This window comes from Geotrypetes seraphini, chromosome 3, assembly GCF_902459505.1.
Source record: "Geotrypetes seraphini chromosome 3, aGeoSer1.1, whole genome shotgun sequence".
Classification (NCBI taxonomy): domain Eukaryota; kingdom Metazoa; phylum Chordata; class Amphibia; order Gymnophiona; family Dermophiidae; genus Geotrypetes; species Geotrypetes seraphini.
In genome coordinates, this window is record NC_047086.1 from 385,663,836 (window position 1) to 385,682,032 (window position 18,197).

General features: G+C 44.1%; 1 protein-coding gene across 1 annotated transcript in view; it reads right to left on the reverse strand.

The window, feature by feature from the left end:
• Positions 1–18,197, reverse strand: part of CAMKMT (calmodulin-lysine N-methyltransferase) — a 688,167-nt gene that overhangs the window by 39,119 nt on the left and 630,851 nt on the right. The window contains exon 10 of the mRNA XM_033936811.1: positions 17,472–17,603. Coding sequence (XP_033792702.1) covers positions 17,472–17,603 — 132 coding nt within the window. The remainder of the gene's footprint in view (positions 1–17,471; positions 17,604–18,197) is intronic.

Here is an 18,197-nt window from a genome sequence, read left to right on the forward strand (position 1 = left end):
CAGAACAGACGTATTCCACACATAGGAGCTAGATCTGTGGGTACTTAAGCATCTCCAGGATTGAAGGTATCTCCAAGGTAGGGAGAACGAGAGGGCACTCTCTAAAGTTGAAAGGGGATAGATTCCGTACAAACGTAAGGAAGTTCTTCTTCACCCAGAGAGTGGTAGAAAACTGGAACGCTCTTCTGGAGTCTGTTATAGGGGAAAACACTCTCCAGTGATTCAAGACAAAGTTGGACAAGTTCCTGTTAAACTGGAACGTACACAGGTGAGGCTGGCGGGGGCCGCCCCGTGAGCGGACTGCTGGGCACGATGGACCACTGGTCTGACCCAGCAGCGGCAATTCTTATGTTCTAACTCCCTATGTCCAGGAAGAGGTAATTTATATTACCTTAGCACCCCCAATCATTTTGAAAAGTTGGCTCTTCTGTTTCCACATATTAACAAAGGTGGAAAAAGAGCAAGTCACAGCCAGCATGGCTAAAAGGCGAGGTGAACGAGGCTATTAAAGCCAAAAGAGCATTCTTCAAAGAATGGAAAAAGGATCCATATGAAGAAAATAAGAAGCAACATTAGCCCTGGCAAGTTAGATGCAAAGAACTGAAAAAGAAGGTGAAAAGAAAATATGAAGAGAAACTTGCCACAGAGACAAAAACTCACACTTATAACTTTTTCAGGTATATCAAAAGCAGAAATCCTGTGAGGGAATCCATGGGAGAGTTAGATTAGTAAGGAGCAGAAGGGGCACTGGGGGAGGACAAGGATAGCAGAAAGACTGAGGGCTCCTTTTACTAAGGTGCGTTAGGGCATTGGCGCGCGGCATAGCATGCGCTACAATGCCACGCGCGCTAGACGCTAACGCCTCCATAGAGCTTGCGTTAGTATTTTCATCTATCGCGTGGTTTTGCGTGCACTAAAAACGCTAGCGCACCTTAGTAAAAGGAGCCCTGAATGAGTTCTTTGCTTCAGTCTTTATTTAAGTGTAGCACTAATTAGCACTAATTAGTATATATGCAATCACTAAGTAATTAGAAAATAACACTAATTATCATGATAAGAATATAGCAGCAAATCTTATATGATTAGCTTGGCAAAATCACCATGAGTCCCAAAGAGCCTTATCTTGCCAACAAGACTCTATCCTAACCCAGAACTAAGAGACAGATTCCTGTCTCACCATTGGGTCCAGCAGATGTCGGCTCCCCCGGTGATGGATTTCTCTTCTCTAGGCTACAAGCAACTGGAGAATACTCATTCAATCAGTGCAAGGTCACTTTCCTCTGGTAACAGCCAATTGAAACAATTGCCAGTCCTTCAAGGTACACGTTGTAAATCAGAGACAAAGTTCAGCAGTGTCCCACGAACGAGAGCAGACATCCACCATGGAAATTCTTTCTTATCAGTTCTAATTGTCCTCTGCACAGTGCAAAGGAGCTACACAACTACAGGTCTGAACTCCCCTAAAATCCAAAATTGTCTAACTCAGGAATAGCATGCAGATTATTAGGGCATGCACAGGTGACCCATAGAAGGCCAATCAGAACCAGTCCAGCAGGGGCTTTTTGATCATGTAGAGCAGTGATTCCCAACCCTGTCCTGGAGGAACACCAGGCCAATCGGGTTTTCAGGCTAGCCCTAATGAATATGCATGAGAGAGATTTGCATATGATGGAAGTGATAGGCATGCAAATTTGCTTCATGCATATTCATTAGGGCTAGCCTGAAAACCCAATTGGCCTGGTGTTCCTCCAGGACAGGGTTGGGAATCACTGATGTAGAGGATTAATGAATGATGATCTTGTGAAAGGTCCTCGGGAGACAGACAGATGTGCCAAAATGATAACAGCACAAGGCAAAGTTCATAGCCATAGATGAGAAATCTACCTCTTCTCCACACTCATATGGCATCGGAGTTCCATTGATGGTAGATGTCCTTGGCTGTGCATAAACAAATCTTGTAAACACATCCAAAATGTTTCAGGACAGCAAAGACGGTTCTTGGCTTAAGTTTCAGGCCTGCAGTTTTACAATAGGTAAAACAAGAATCACCCCTACAAAAGAAGATGATAGGAATCTACCTGAATCGGAAATGGTTTTCAAGGGTGACCATATTGAGGAACTGAAAGAAATCTCAGTGAGCCTGGAAGATATACTGAGCCAAATCAACAAGATATAGAGTGATAAATTACCTGGACCAGATGATATTTACCCCAGGGTACTGAAAGAACTCAATTGTGAAATTGCTGATCTGCCATTAGTGATCTATAACCTGTTGTTACAATTGTCTATAGTACATGAAGATTGAAGAGTGGCCAATATAATGCCAGTTTTTAAAAAGGGTTCCAGAACTGATCCAAGAAATTACAGACTGGTAAAGCTTGACTTCAGTTCCAGGCAAGATGGTAGCAACTATTATAAAGAATAAAATTATGGAACATATAGACAAACATGGTTTAATAGGTCAGTCAGCATGGATTCAGCTGAGGGAAGCCTTGCCTCACCAACTTGCTTCATTTAAGTTCTCTGTAATGTTGCTGTCTGTATACAGTCTCTTCCCTTGTAAACCGCTTAGAACTGTTTGTGGTATGGCAGTATATAAAAATAAAGTTATTATTATTTTTTTTTTTTGAAGATATGAATAAAAATGTTGATAAAGGTGAGCTGGTTGACGTAGTATATTTAGATTTTCAGAAAGCTTTTGACTAAGCTCCTCAGTGTTGTATTGTGGATTAGGAATTGGTTAATGGACAGAAATTAGAGGGTAGGGTTAAATGGTCATTTTTCTAATTGGAGGAGAGTAAATAGTGGGACCACTGTTCTTTAACATATTTATCAATGATCTAGAGATGGGAATAACTGGTGAGATAATTAAATTTGCTGATAGCACAAAGTTGTTAAAGCGCAACAGGCCTTTGAAAAATTGAAGAGGACCTTGTGAGACTGGGAGACTGAGCATCAAAATGGCAGATGACATTTAATATGAGCAAGTACAAAGTAGTGCATGTGGGAAAAAGGAACCCAAACTGTAGCTACATGCCGGCCAACTTCGCGGGGGGATGGGTTCCCTGCTGCGGCTGCTAAACTGATCGCAGGGAGATTCCCTTAACTTGATCAGTTCAGCGGCCGCATCTATTTGAAATGTAGGGAGACGCCTAGGGCCACCTAAGCTCGCCTAAGGTCACTTCTGGGCAAAACCATGCCCACGCCTAGACCTGGGCAAACTTAGGTGGCCCTATGCATCTCTCTAGGCTCGAGAAAACACCTACAATGTTGTTGGTTTTTTTTTTTAATATATATATAATGTGCATTCTGATTGGCTGGTTAAATGCTGTTTATAGAATTTTCCCCTTACTGCTTACTTTACATACCATGCTTTCATGTGAAATTTTCATAAACCACATAATTTCCAAAGCAACTGTTTAATCCAAGGAAATGTTTTTTTTGTCATAAAATTGCTCAGAGTTGATGCCTACAGAAGTTTTGCCCATATTTTTAATCACAAGGCGACGGAGTTCTGCCCATTGTTGAAGACTGACACTTCGGTCAGTTCCCTAGAGCAGTGATTCCCAACCCTGTCCTGGAGGAACACCAGGCCAATCGGGTTTTCAGGCTAGCCCTAATGAATATGCATGAGAGAGATTTGCATATGATGGAAGTGATAGGCATGCAAATTTGCTTCATGCATATTCATTAGGGCTAGCCTGAAAACCCGATTGGCCTGGTGTTCCTCCAGGACAGGGTTGGGAACCACTGCCCTAGAGAACCATAGGCTCAGATTCTGAATCAAGGACCATCCCTGAAATGCTCAGAAGGAAGTCCCAGGCAGGCAAGAATGACAGCTGACAGTGCTGTATCTTCATCGAGGGGCTTTGTTCCAGTTCAGCTACTAGGACTAAAATGGTGCCGAATTGAAAAATGTACAGGGTTTGCAATCACCGACCAAGATTTTACAGCCCATCTCAACATTTTTTTTTAAAAAAGGAATATGCCATTCAAGCTCTAGTATAATGCAAACAAATATATTTTTGTATAAATCCTGTCCCAAACTACTTGTGTTGTTTCAGATGGAAAATAACACACAGAGAAAGCAGGCACAATCTCTGCAAGCAATTTTTCAGAAGGCAATAATCAAAGCAAAAGCCTACGCAGGTTTTTACTTTGATTATCGGTGCAAAGCTTGCAGGTAGATTGCCTACAGAGTCTCTGCCAATGTGCCCATTTCTGCTTATTTATCCCTAAATGTTTCAGTTTAAATATCCTGTAGGATGGATATTCAAAGGCACTCTGTACATATACACTTAGGCCCAGAGAGGGGCATAATCAAAACAAATGTCTAAGTCTGTTTTGGGCCTATGGCACTAGTCGCCCAAAGTTGGCACTGGTGCACTTATATGTAGGTGAATAAATGGACCCACCAAAATGTGGCATTTGCATATAAATGTCAGCTATACCTATGACACTCCCGTACCCCTCCCCATGAATGTCCCCTTTACATTTATGCATTTTAGCAAACAATTATAGAATTGCGTTTAGGTGAATTACTGCTGACACTGCCATTTATGTGTATAAGTGCTAAATTACCCAAGTGGCAGTAGCATAACCACCCTGCAGTGGCACAGCTGTGATTTGGCTAATAGAGATCTCCAAACTCTGCCAGCTAAACATTCCTTGCATCTCTTCCTCTCCTCCCCCAGACAATTGTGAGTCTCTTCATTCCCCAACCTCCCCCCCCCCCCCATTTGGTACCTTTTAAATCGTTTAGTTCTTTGCTGGCACCAAGCAATGACTCATACACGTTGCTCATGCTAGCCCTGAGCCTTCAGTCTGACAGAATATCCTGTTCGTTGGATCAGGAAGTTTCATCAGAGGGAAGGCTTGAGGCTGGTGCAAGTAGTGAGTGTGAGTAGCTGCTCGCTGCTGGCAAAGAACGAAAGGACTTTAAAGGTAAGTGGGGTTTGGAGAGAGAAGGTTAGTATATGTACTGATTTGTCAACATTTGCTTATTTCTGATCTGAAGAAGAAGGGTTACCTTCGAAAGCTCATCATAAAATGCATCGAGTTAGTCAAATAAAAAGGTTATTACCTTATTTCCTTTGTTTTAGTTCTATATATTATATTGAAAAGTGGATTAACAAGGCCACCACACCATTTCACTCAAGGTAGCACAGAAACTTGTAGTCAGCCAACCTGTAGATTTCCTTGACAAGACTAATGCTCTACATCAGTGTCTCACAAACTTTTTACACTGCGGCACACTACACTTGAGGCGGCATCTACAGGGCCTCTGAGCATGTGTGGATTAGAGAGTTGCATGGGGACAGAAATCCCACCCATCCCTGCCTGTCCCCGCCAGGATCCTCTCTGTCCCCCCCCCCCCCCCGTCCCTGCCAGGATCCTCTCAGTCCCCACCCGTCCCCGCCAGGATCCTCTCCGTCCCCACCCGTCCCTGCCAGGAATTACCTCCATCCCCGCCCGTCCCCATAAAAAGCAGTAATTACTTCTGACAGGATCATCAATTCCACAGTTTCTTTTGTGTTTGTGCTGCTGTTTTCCTTGTGGAATCTCTTCGGTGGAACCCTTTTTTTGTTTTCCGTTCAGGTAATTAACTTATAAACCCCCTCTTTTACTAAGGCTGATGTTTCCAGTATATTATATGGACGACCCCTGCTTCCAAAGCCTTCCATCCCTGTAGGAGTCCCGTTGGCTAGAGGAGGGTCCCCATGGGAGTCCCGTGGGCCAGAGGGGGTCCCCATGGGAGTCCCGTGGGTTAGGGGGGGATTCCCACAGGATTCCCGCGATCCCCGTTCCCGTGCAGACCTCTAGCATGGATGTCGACCAGTGACATCATCACATTGACATCCGTGCATGCTCAGAGGCCCTTTAGACTTGACCCTGAGCATGGGGGCCTTCCAAAACCCAGACAAACTGCTGGAAACCCCTCCATTGCTGGCAGTGACCAACTCGGCTCATTCGCAGCACACCTGGAATCTCACCATGGCACACAGTTTGCGATACACTGCTCTGCATCATCTTGAACAGAGTAAATCAACTGCTTTGAGATAATGTTCTGCTAGAAATCTGAAATCTTAACAAACATTCAGTCCCTGGTTTCAACCCGCTTGCCTGCCATCGCTACCTGGATGGTTTGCTGCCACCTAAAATTGAAAAATGGCAAAGACTGAGCTCCTTATCTTTCTACCTAAACCTGTCTCTCCTCTTCCCCAGTTCTCTGTGAACAACACCCTCATCCTCCCTGTCTCATCAGCTCGCAACCTTGGGGTAATCTTTGACTCATGTTTGTTTATTAAAATTTTTGACCACACTTCGGTTTACAAATAATAAAAAGAGAAAGGAAAGCCATTAAAACATAGAAAAGCAAAAAGAAGAAAATAATATCCAAAAATTCAAACTTAAAATTAATTCAAGCCTAAATAATTGCCAAAGAGAGGACTCTAGGAAATGCTAGGCCAAAGAGATGAGTCTTAACCGTTGATCTGAATTTTACATAAGAAAGCTCAGAGCAAATTACAAGTGGAAGAGAAGTCCATAAACTAGGAACAGATGCAAAAAAAGCAGAGTTACATGTTGAAGCCAATTGCACCAGATGAACTAGAGGCAAAGTCAATTGATGAGACGTCAAACATATCCAACAGACTGCCAAAACCTGTCATTTTTTTCTCTACAATATCGCTAAAATCAGACCCTTCTTTTCTGAGTGCACTGCCAAGACCCTTATTCATACCCTCATCACCTCTCACCAAGACTATTGCAACCTGCTTCTCAATGGCCTTCCGCTAAACCATCTGATCAGAACTCTGCTGCATGCCTCATATTCCATCAATGTTGCTATACCCATAGTCAAGTCCTTCAAGTCCCCTATCTTTTTCCGCATACTGTTCAAACTCCTCTTACTGACCTACCAGTGTATTTGCTCCACAGCTCCTGAGTATATCTCCTCTTTCATCTCTTCATACACCCCAGGCACTCCTCTCATTGGATAAGTCCCTCTTATCTGCACCCTTTTTCTGTACAGCCAACTCCAGACTTTGTCCCTTCTGCCTTGCTGCAGAGTATGCCTGGAACAAACTGCCTGACTCGATACGTCAGACAGTATTCAAATCAAGACTCAAAGCCCACTTTGAAGTTGCTTTCAATTACAAACTCCAAGCGTCAATATCTATGTTATCATTCCCTCTGTAATTCCCCCACCTGAACTCACTACTTTGATGCACCTTCTTGTCCAGTTTGCTTGTCTTGACTAGATTGTAAGCTCTTATGAGCAAGGACTGTCTCCTTTGTGTTTTCATGTACAGCGCTGCATATGTCTAGTAACGCTATAGAAATGATTAGCCATAGTAGAAGTCAAGTTAAATTCATCCATGTTGACTTGGCAGAAAATCCATGATCAGAGAAATACACAAGAATTCTGGATAGCTGGAGAAGAATAAATGATGTATTTGATCTCATCAAGGACTACCAATTCTTTTTATGCCACTTAAAAAAATTGGTGACAAAATATCCACGCTTAGCACTAATCCATAAATCACAGGGTTAGGCACGGTTTATAGAACATGCGTACTGCCTGTCCCCATGACTAGAATTTAAGCGCGGTCATTTCCACCAACTAAAACCTGGCACAAATGCCTGCTCCTAAATTGTGCATGGATTGGGTATATTCCATGCCTCCTCCCCTGGCCTCGCCCCCTTTTGAGATCCACACACTACAATTTACTTGCGCCACTTTATAGAATATATGCACACTTAGAAAATTGTGTGCATATATTCTAATTAGTGCCAATCATTACTTGTTAATTAGCAATTGTCAGCACTGATTGGCCCATTAATTGATTAAGATGTGCACGCAAATTGGAATATGCGCAGATTTGTGTATGCAACTTTAGTTGCGGTTTACAGAATCTGGAGGCAAATGTGTAAATAGTATTATTAGATCTGAAGTATTCAATGCAATCTGGCAATTAGCTTTCCACATACTCATAGCTGATGAAAGTATGGATATTTCAGTTTCCAAAATTTTGATTTTAAATATCAAATTTAGGAAAGCTGGTATTCCAACACATGCTACTGTTTGCTGGAATTATTAAGGGCTTTTTTTTATCAAGCAGCAGTAGAGCATTTTTTTTCCCCCCCAAATAATATTTATTAGCGAGTGCAACACAGAGTGTACAGAAATCCAACAGTACAAGGACACAAGGTCCAAAAATAGGTAGATACAAAACCGAACAGGAAATCGATCTGGAAATCACAGTGGAGCATTTTACAGTGGGCCAGCGAGGGAAAAGTTCCGACACTCTTAGGCATTGAATGAGCATCGGAGCATTTACCTCACTGGCCCACGGTAAAACACTTTACCGCTGCTTGATAAAAGGAGCCCTAAATTAAGAACATAAGAATAGCCTTACTGGGTCAGACCAATGGTCCATCAGGCCCAGTAGCCCGTTCACACGGAGGCCAATCCAGGTCACTAGTGCCTGGCCAAAACCCAAGGAGTAGCAATATTCCATGCTACCGATACAGGGCAAGTAGTGGCTTCCTCCATGTCTTTCTCAATAACAGACTATGGACTTTTCTTCCATGAACTTGTCCAAACCTTCCTTAAAACCAGCTACGCAATTCCGCCCTCCCTAAAGAGCTCAGAACGGGTTACAGTTTAATTCATAGTGTTACAATATATCATTACATAAGGTTAATCTCTAGATATTGCATCTAGAGGCATTTTGGATAGGGTCACTTTAGAATCAAGTGACGGTACAGGTAAGGTGAATATGAACATAAGAACTGCCGCTGCTGGGTCAGACCAGTGGTCCATCCTGCCCAGCAGTCCGCTCACGCGGCGGCCCTCAAGTCAAAGACCGGCGCTCTAAATGAGTCCAGCCTCACCTGCGTACTTTCCAGTTTAGCAGGAACTTGTCCAACTTTGTCTTGAAACCCTGGAGGGTGTTTTCCCCTATAACAGACTCCGGAAGAGCGTTCCAGTTTTCTACCACTCTCTGGGTGAAGAAGAATTTCCTTATGTTTGTACGGAATCTATCCCCTTTCAACTTAATTTCAACAAATAATTATCGCATCTAGCGTGAGTGTAACATATGATTTGGGCATCCTATTGTTCAATGCTTGGGTATAGTTTATACACAAAAGATCAGCATCTTCAAATGTCTAATCTTTAAGCCGTAGTCCATGGAGAATTCCGCTGAGGCAATGCAGAGAGATAGGGTGGGGGTGATTGAGGGTTGAGGGAATGGCTAAGCAAAGAGGTAGGTTTTTATAGCTTCTCTAAAGTTTAAGGGATTTGATATGCAGAGGTAGGCAATTCTAGAGGTTTGGTAGGAAATGGAAGTAGGATCATTTCCGGGCTGTTTGGGGCTGGAGGGCGTGGTCTGAGGCCGTATTTCATCCTGGGATAGTAACTTGTAATACTGCTTCATATAGTTTCAGCAATTAAACAATTTTATTAGGATAATGATTTCAATATGAAAAGAACAATGATGTTTACATCAAATTGTGCATCGGTGATGTTTGGAAGACATAATGGTGTGGCAGGAATTTTGCTTCATTCAGAAAAAGCACCACCGTGTATCACATTGTGAGGGTTTAGAAACTGATGATGCCTGGACACAGATTCTGTTTATGAGGGAGATTGAAATGCTTATATGCACCATCCACATAATGTTTTGCTGATCTAGTGTGAGAATGGTGACGATACTGCTAAGATAGGAGTATGTGAAGCTATTTCCTTTAAACCTTTGATTGAGGTCAGATGACTATCTACTGAAGGCATTTTGCTAGAAGTGCTTTAGTCAAGAATTATGACATATTGGTAGAATATTGCAGAGAACAGGTTGATGAAGACCGATCCAGTACACAAATCACATAAAGCAGAATGTTGTGTTATCATTGGCAGTGGCGTACCTAGGGGGGGGCGGGGGGGGCGGGCCGCCCCGGGTACCAGCCCTGAGGGGGTGTTCCCGGCCTTGCCGCTCAGTCCCCCCCCACGCCCGAAGGACCGCTCGCCCCACTGACCTTCCAGCACACCTATGAAGCAGCCCACAGCAGGATCGCGACGTCAGCAATCCCTCAGCTGCTTGGGCGCTGCTTCCTGCGCCGCGGTCCCGTCCCTCCTCTGACGTCAGAGGAGGGGGCGGGACCGCGGCGCAGGAAGCAGCGCCCAAGCAGCTGAGGGATTGCTGACGTCGCGATCCTGCTGCGGGCTGCTTCATAGGTGTGCTGGAAGGTCAGTGGGGCGAGCGGTCCTTCGGGCGTGGGGGGGGCAGTAGCTTAAGGTAGCCCGGCGCAGGAAGCAGCTCCTAAGCAGCGCAAAGATAGCTGACGTCGCGATCCTGCTGCGGCTGCTTCATAGGTAGTGCGGGGAGGCCAGGGGGGCGAATGGTCCTTCGGGGTGGGTCGGGGCATCAGGCCTTCAGGGTGGGGCGGGCGGGCGGGCAGGCAGACTTTCAAGGGGGAGGGGGGTGACAGGCAGGCAGGCAGGCCTTCAAGGGGGGGTGCAGGTCTTCGGGGGGGGGTGCAGACCTTCAAGGGGGTGCAGGCCTTCAAGGGGGGGACAGGCAGGCAGGCCTTCAAGGGGGGGGACAGGCCTACAAGGGGGGGGACAGGCCTACAAGGGGGTGCAGGCCTACAAGGGGGGGGGACAGGCCTTCAAGGGGGGACAGGCCTTCAGGGGGGGTGCATGCCTTCAGGGGGGGGTGCCGACCTTCAAGGGGGTGCAGGCCTTCAAGGGGGGGACAGGCAGGCAGGCCTTCAAGTGGGGGGGACAGGCCTTCGGGGGGGTGCAGGCCTTCGGGGGGGGTGCAGACCTTCAAGGGGGTGCAGGCCTTCAAGGGGGGGACAGGCAGGCAGGCCTTCAAGGGGGGGACAGGCCTTCAAGGGGGGGGACAGGCCTTCAAGGGGGGACAAGCAGGCAGGCCTTCAAGGGGGGGACAGGCCTACAAGGGGGTGGGACAGGCCTTCAAGGGGGTGCAGGCCTTTGGGGGGGTGCCAACCTTCAAGGGGGGGACAGGCCTTCAAGGGGGGACAAGCAGGCAGGCCTTCAAGGGGGGGTCAGGCCTTCAAGGGGGGGACAGGCCTACAAGGGGGTGGGACAGGCAGACCTTTAAAGGGGGACAGGCCTACAAGGGGGTGGGACAGGCAGACCTTTAAGGGGGGATAGGCCTTCAAGGGGGGACAAGCAGGCAGGCCTTCAAGGGGGGGTCAGGCCTTCAAGGGGGGGGGACAGGCCTTCGGGGGTGCAGGCCTTCGGGGTGGGTGCAGGCCTTCGGGGTGGGTGCAGGCCTTCGGGGTGGGTGCAGGCATTCGGGGTGGGTGCAGGCCTTCAGGGGGGACAGACCTTCGGGTGGGGGGTACAATCCTTCGGGGAGGGTGCAGGCCTTCAGGGGTGGGGTTTAGGCGTTCAGAGGGGGACAGACCTTCGGGTGGGAGGTAAAGTCCTTCGGGGGGTGCAGGTCTTCAGGGGTGGGGTGTAGCCCTTCTGAGGGGGGACAGACCTTCGGGGGAGGGGGGTCCTGGTGTAAAAGTACACAGAGGGAGAGAGGGAAGGGGGGTTCAAAGATACGTGCATATGCCAGACTTTGGGGGTTAGAAATAATGGGTCTAAAAACAGAGGAGTGGGAGAGAGATGGTGCATAATGGGATTTAGGGAGGGAAGGAACAGAAAGGGAGAGAACTTGGAAACAGGGGATGGTGTGGAGGGGGGATAGAGATACTGGATAGGAGGATAGTTGGGAACAGAAAGGGAGAGATGGTGGATCCTGGGGTGGTGGGGAGTTGAGAAAAGGTGAATCTGTGGATGGAGACAAAAAAAAGGAAAGATGCCAGATCTCCGGGAGAGGGAAGGGAAACGGAAGGGGAGAACAGAGATGGCAGACGGATGGTTAGCACGGAGAAAGGAGACCCTGGCAAGCAAGACAACAAGAGCCTGGGACCAACAAGATTTGAATATTGATCAGAGAACAAAAGGTAGAAAAAATAATTTTATTTTCTGTTTTGTGATTACAATATGTTAGATTTGAAAAGTGTACATGAGACAGCTTGAAATGGGAACTTTTCTATTTTTGTGAATGGCAAGGCTGAGTTCAGTTAAAATATATGCTTTATAAGAAAATATAATAATGTGTTTTATAAAGTTTATAAGCATTGCTGGCATACTCGGTGAGGTGTTCCTAGTGTTGGTGGTGGTGGTAGCATGTCAGTGTGTTGAGAGGAAGAGGTAGTCTGGGAAATTCTGCTGAGCAAACTCTGGGCCCATTTCCACCCCCAGTTAGTCCACTCCACTCAACTGGTTCACACACTGAGTGGGTCTTTGGGTGTTATTTCTGGGTAGTTGTTTTAGAATCTCTTCCAGTGGTTTGTCAGTATCTCCTTCTGGTCCAAGGAAGGAAACTTTGTCAACCTTAGCATTGACCTTCAGAATATGTTTGTAACAGCGCTGCTTGTGTGGCATTAGGCTATGTAGTGATCGAAAGAAAAAAACAGACCTTTGCACATTTTTGCACTATATGGTGGGTGTATGAGGAGATTCATTTCCTGCACAGTTAAGTCCATGTGAAGTTACCTTGTGCTGTATTTGACATCTAGCAAGGTCTCTGTTTGGAAGGAAAGATCTAAGCTTAAAAATGAAGTGGCCAGAAGTTATGTTAAAAGTAGATAGCGTAGCTGGTTTTAAGAAAGGTTTGGACAAATTCCTGGAGGAAAAGTCCATTGTCTGTTATTAAGACATGGGGGAAGCGTCTGCTTGCCCTGGATTGGTGCACTCAGCAGCAACAAATACTAGTTTTGGCTGGCTCTTTCCCCGCATTTCTCCTCTCTTCCCCACGATTTAATATCCAGTTCAGGCAGTAAGTAAATGCATCGGCAGGGGGGGTCTGGTAAGTCTTGGGGGCTGGGGATGGAAGGTGAGAATCAGTTCTGTAGGCTATCAGAAATTTGCTTAATTATCTACTCACACAGAAAAGCAGTAAAGTCAATAGGTTCTCTGAGTGGGAACAACCTGTTTGATCTTGCACTCTTGTGATTGACCAATTGTTTATCACTGTTTAATTTATCACATTGATTAATTTGAGCACACCTGAGGTGTCCTATGATGGTGTGCACTGCAGGCAGAGGAGCCTTATTGTGTAAAGCACTGGAGAATTCTCTCCTCTCGCTTACCTCTCACGCTGAGGACACCCTGCTTCAGTATAATCATTTATATGATTTATCTTATAAACATTATTACGTGGTCTTTTCCTCAAGTGCTGAGACATCAGGTTGTTCCCACTTGGAGAACCTATTGACTTTTACTGCTTTTCTGTGTGGCTTTAACATTTTTGCTATTCAGTATACCTAAACTATTATTCAGTAGAAAAAATATGGTTTGTTCAATCAAATCCTGTGTGGACATTGGACTTCTATGAGTGAATGTTCTGCTTGATTGAACAAACTAAATTTTTTCTACTGAATAATAGTCTAGGTACAATGAAAGTAAATAGCAAAAATGTTTGAGTAGATAATTAAGGAAATCTTTTTCATATTGCTTGCTTATGGACTGGGAAAAAAGACTGTTCAAGCAAATGTCTCCAGAACTGCTTTAATGGAAAAATGTGATTTTTTTTTTTTAAGTACTTTGTGAAATTTATTGTTGTTGTGAAATTTATTGTTATACTTTGTTTAAACTTAAAAAGCGGTGTCATTAACAGTGAATCTAATCGAAAAATCGATTCAACAGGGTGAATCGAATCGAATGAAATATTTTTCTCTGAATCGGGCAGCACTATTGGCTACCATGAGAATGGGCTACTGGGCATGATGGACCATTGGTGTGACCCAGTTAGGCTATTCTTATGTTATGTTCTCATCTGTAGGGGCCTTTGTTTTCACTTCTTATTTTAATGTATTTTTTTCCTGGGAACTTATCAGTGTTTTTTTATAATGGGAACAAAAATGGAAGAGAATTAATGTGTGTGGAATGGGGGGGTAACTAATTTCTTCAGCTAAATAATTCAATCCACTTCAAACAGACATAGGAGAACTCACGCACCATTCACACACCCTCCAACCAAAAACGTCAAAAGAAAAAAACTGTTCGACAACCTCCTAGCCATTCGAGCTGCAACACTTGACCCCCAACTCTACAACCTATTGACCTCGACCACAAACTACAAAACCTTAAAAAAAGAAATAAAAACCCTTCTATTCAAAAAACACATAAAACCAAACTAACATAATCAGAACTGTCCCAAGCATCACCTGCAACTACTCCATATGTACTTCTGATGTCATGACAATTCCGACATAATTTATGTTATGTTATGTTTGGAATAATGGTTACATAAATGAGGTTCAATAAAAGAAAATTTTCACTGCCTGTTTCTATTCTGACCATTTATTCCATTTCATGGTTATTGCAAAAAAAAAAAAAAAAAAATTTTTCCATGAGGGGGGGTGGGGTGTCAAAAAATGATGGGCCCCGGGTGCCACATACCCTAGGTACGCCACTGATCATTGGTTATTCTTAATGATGTTCTAAGTGATTTAGTGGAACTCTAGAAAATCTTCAAAGAAATCCCTTAACTAAACTGGAAGCATTTCCGTTTGCAAAATCAGAAAGCCAAGTTCTCAGCATTGCGGGGAAAAGGTTCATGTCAGCAACGCTCTACTAGAAGAGCTGTTATCTTTTAATGCACCTGTTAACAACAGCTTCCATTCTTCAGTTTATTATGCAGACATGCGATCTTCTGGATAAAAGATTTCCAGACCATGAATTGCAAGAATGGTCTGTGTTTGAAAATGACTGCTCCACTATTCTGTCCAATATGGATAATTTTACCTTTGGATATCAACAGCTTATCAGATTGGCTGATATTGCACTATGTTTAACAAAGATGAACTTTCTACTGGAAAAAAAAATACTGTGCGAACACTATTTAGAATTTAAGAGCCAGATTCTCTAAGCTCAGACACCACGATAAAAAAAAACCAAAACCCATGGTGGGAGCGATTTTTGTTTTACTGGTGATTCTCAGCACAATAGCATGCAAATTAAATGTGGGGGATAGGAACTGTGCTTGGCATTTACTCAGAAGAATAATCACAAGCACAGCTCCTCCACTTACTTGCAAAAAAAAAAAAAAGGCAACCCCTGCTCTCCCTGCCTGAACCAGCAAGCAGGGAGAACAGGGGCTTTTTCTAATGGGTGCAGCTGTTGTGTGTGCAGAGCACACACACACAAGAGCTACACCAATTTAAAAAAAAAGCCCCTCCCTGATGCTGGAAGCCCCCCACACCCCTGACATTGGGGTACTATTTTTTAAAGATTGGCAGGAGGGATGCCCACTCCCTCCTGCTGCAGGGTTGGGGACCCCCCTCCCATATCCAGAGACACCCCCCCCCACCACCACCACACCAAGCTTCCAAGAAGAAATCCTGGTTGGCCAGCAGGCTGTACCCACTTCCAACCCTCCTTCAATTCCTTCCATACCTTTTATAGAAGACCAGCAGGACATCCTCTTGCTGGCAAGCCTGACTCTTCAAAATGGTGGGCCTTCCCCTTCCTGCTGAATCCTGGGATGCACTGAGAGGGGCCAAAGGATATGATTAGCTCAGGCACCTAAGTCTCCTCCCCTTAGTGGCCTTGGTAGGGGACTTAGGTGCCCGGGACAATCAGGGCCTTAGGCCCCTCCCAGTGTATCTCTTCCTGTCCCTGAAGATATGGATTCTGTGATGATGTATAAGGAAGGGTCCAACAAACACCTAGCCTCAGTCGGGAGTGACGCAGCTTAAAATAGATGCAGCGCCACTATTGAACCCTTGAGGAAGCCACTATAAAGGTCGAAACAGGTCCCGTTGGGCTTTGGTCTATTTAAGATAAGTCATTTCGTTTCTTTGCTGGGTGGATGTTTAATTATTCAGAATAAGAGATGACATATCCATCATTGAAAATTTTTTTAAGAAAGAAGGAATAAACAATTTATAATATAGTAACAGTTTTAAAGTAAGGAGGGGGAGGTTTTGAGGATCAATGATTGAAACTTGGAACCTGTGAGTCTTGGCTTAGAGGTTCATTTGCCAACGTCCAAGCTGGTTTCTGAGATCCTCAACTATCCTGTATAAACACTCTATGCCAGGGGTGGGCAACTCCAGTCCTCGAGGGCTGGAATCCAGTCGGGTTTTCAGGATTTTCCCAATGAATAGGCATGAGATCTATTTGCATGCACTGCTTTCAATGCCCTATCTAATGGCCCTGGGGCAATGGGGGGATTAAGTGACTTGCCCAGGGTCACAAGGAGCAGCGTGGGTTTGAACCCCCAACCTCAGGGTGCTGAGGCTGTAGCTTTAACCACTGCACCACACACTCCCCATTATACACGCATAGCGGATGAACACAAATCTATGCTTGTGCATGTGTGTTTGCACATTTTCTAGACACTTATTCAACATAGGCACATAGGCACCTGCGTTGCCTATACAAATACCACCAGTTGTGACCATTAGTCAAGGAGCTATGAATCACTTCTGAAAGAAATCAGCCTATTGAAAATGTTAATGAGAGGGGACCACACAGCCGAGCAACATGCCGTCATTGAACAGCTCTCCATTTCAATCATCTGTCCAATAACTGCTTTATTAAACCTTTTTTTTTAAAATGCCTTAAAAACAAAAATGCTGCTTGCTCAACTCTGAAAGCACAATCCAGACACATATACATAACTTCAAACAGCACCACCCACATTCTCAAATGCCTAACCTGCTGCTACTGAAATAAACCTTCCAGAAATGTATGCGTGTAAAAATATGCAAATATTTTTAATGCATGTACATCAGATTTATAAGCAAAACTTTAGAGGTTTTAGTATGTAAGAATCAAGCGCCTATAGTTTTCCAAAATGAAACAGGAAACCGAATGCACACCCCTAAACATTGATTATGATTATACTCTCCATTCTCTGTATATTTTTGGTTTTATGTTAAGTATGTAAGCTAGCTCAGAAACTAATCTTAGATAAGTGCTTTTGACTTAAATCTTATAGTACCTGGATCTAATTCCACAGCTGTGAAATTCTATTTGCGATCTAACATTCTGAATGTGCCAACCAACCTGGTCATAAAACAACCAGAGATACGGATTTAAGATATGATATAGGTAGAGGTTTTTTTTTTAGTATTTCACTATCCAAATGATTAAAATTTGTATTATAAAATGTTACTGTTGGTTTACTCCCATTTTAAATCCAGATTAATGGAAATGATTCTCATATATTACTCTACTATTAATTGAAAGATTGGTTTGCCCTGCCAGAAGGCATGGAGATAAAATATGGCTCTCTACAACACAAAATGCTCCTGGAAGCTCTATACCTATTGAATACTTTAATCACACATTTAGGTTACCTGCCAAAAGGATCATGATCTTTTCAAAACGAAGTGTGGATTAAAGTGTTATCTAACACAGACAGAAAACCAACCTTGAAGTGGAAGTTAGAGATGTGCTCGTCATAATTTTCACATCTTTGGATGGTGAAACCGGCCTTTTCAGCCAGGTTGCAGAAGAGATTCAAAGTATTCCCTCTGAGAGGAGCAAATACCATTGCTTTGCCCTGAAATTAGAAAATAAAGACATTCTTAACATTTTTTCAACTGCACAGTAATCAGACAGAATACACATGTCTGACTAGGGGGCTGATGCTCAAAGTCGGGTGTAGAAGGGCCTAACGCAAAACCCATATCGCATAAAGAAATGCATAGAAATAGTGAAGCGATGCTAAAAAAAAAAATTATGCAAATGATATGTGCAGTTCATTGCTGCCAGCAAACCAAAAGCAAAGGGCTGGACCATGTGCAAAACGGTTTTGCGGTAAGCGAAGTTCTTGTGTGCATGTCCAGACAAACCCAGAAAAGCAAATACATATTGGCGCTGTTTTTCTGTGCTATTATATATGAGCTTTTCAAAATTGTTTGCAGTCTATAGCCCTCTTTTAGTGTTTCTAAGATAGAAAAGCATTGGCACTTTCCTCGTCCTGAAGAAGATCCGAAACGAGCGACATGAACTAAACTAAGCTAAGTAGCTTTGTGGATATGATTATGGATTGCTAATGAAATAGAGAAGAATAAGGATTAGCAATGAAGAATATGAAAATAAATGAATGAATGGAAATGAAATAATATGTAGGAAGAGATTTTACTCTATCTAT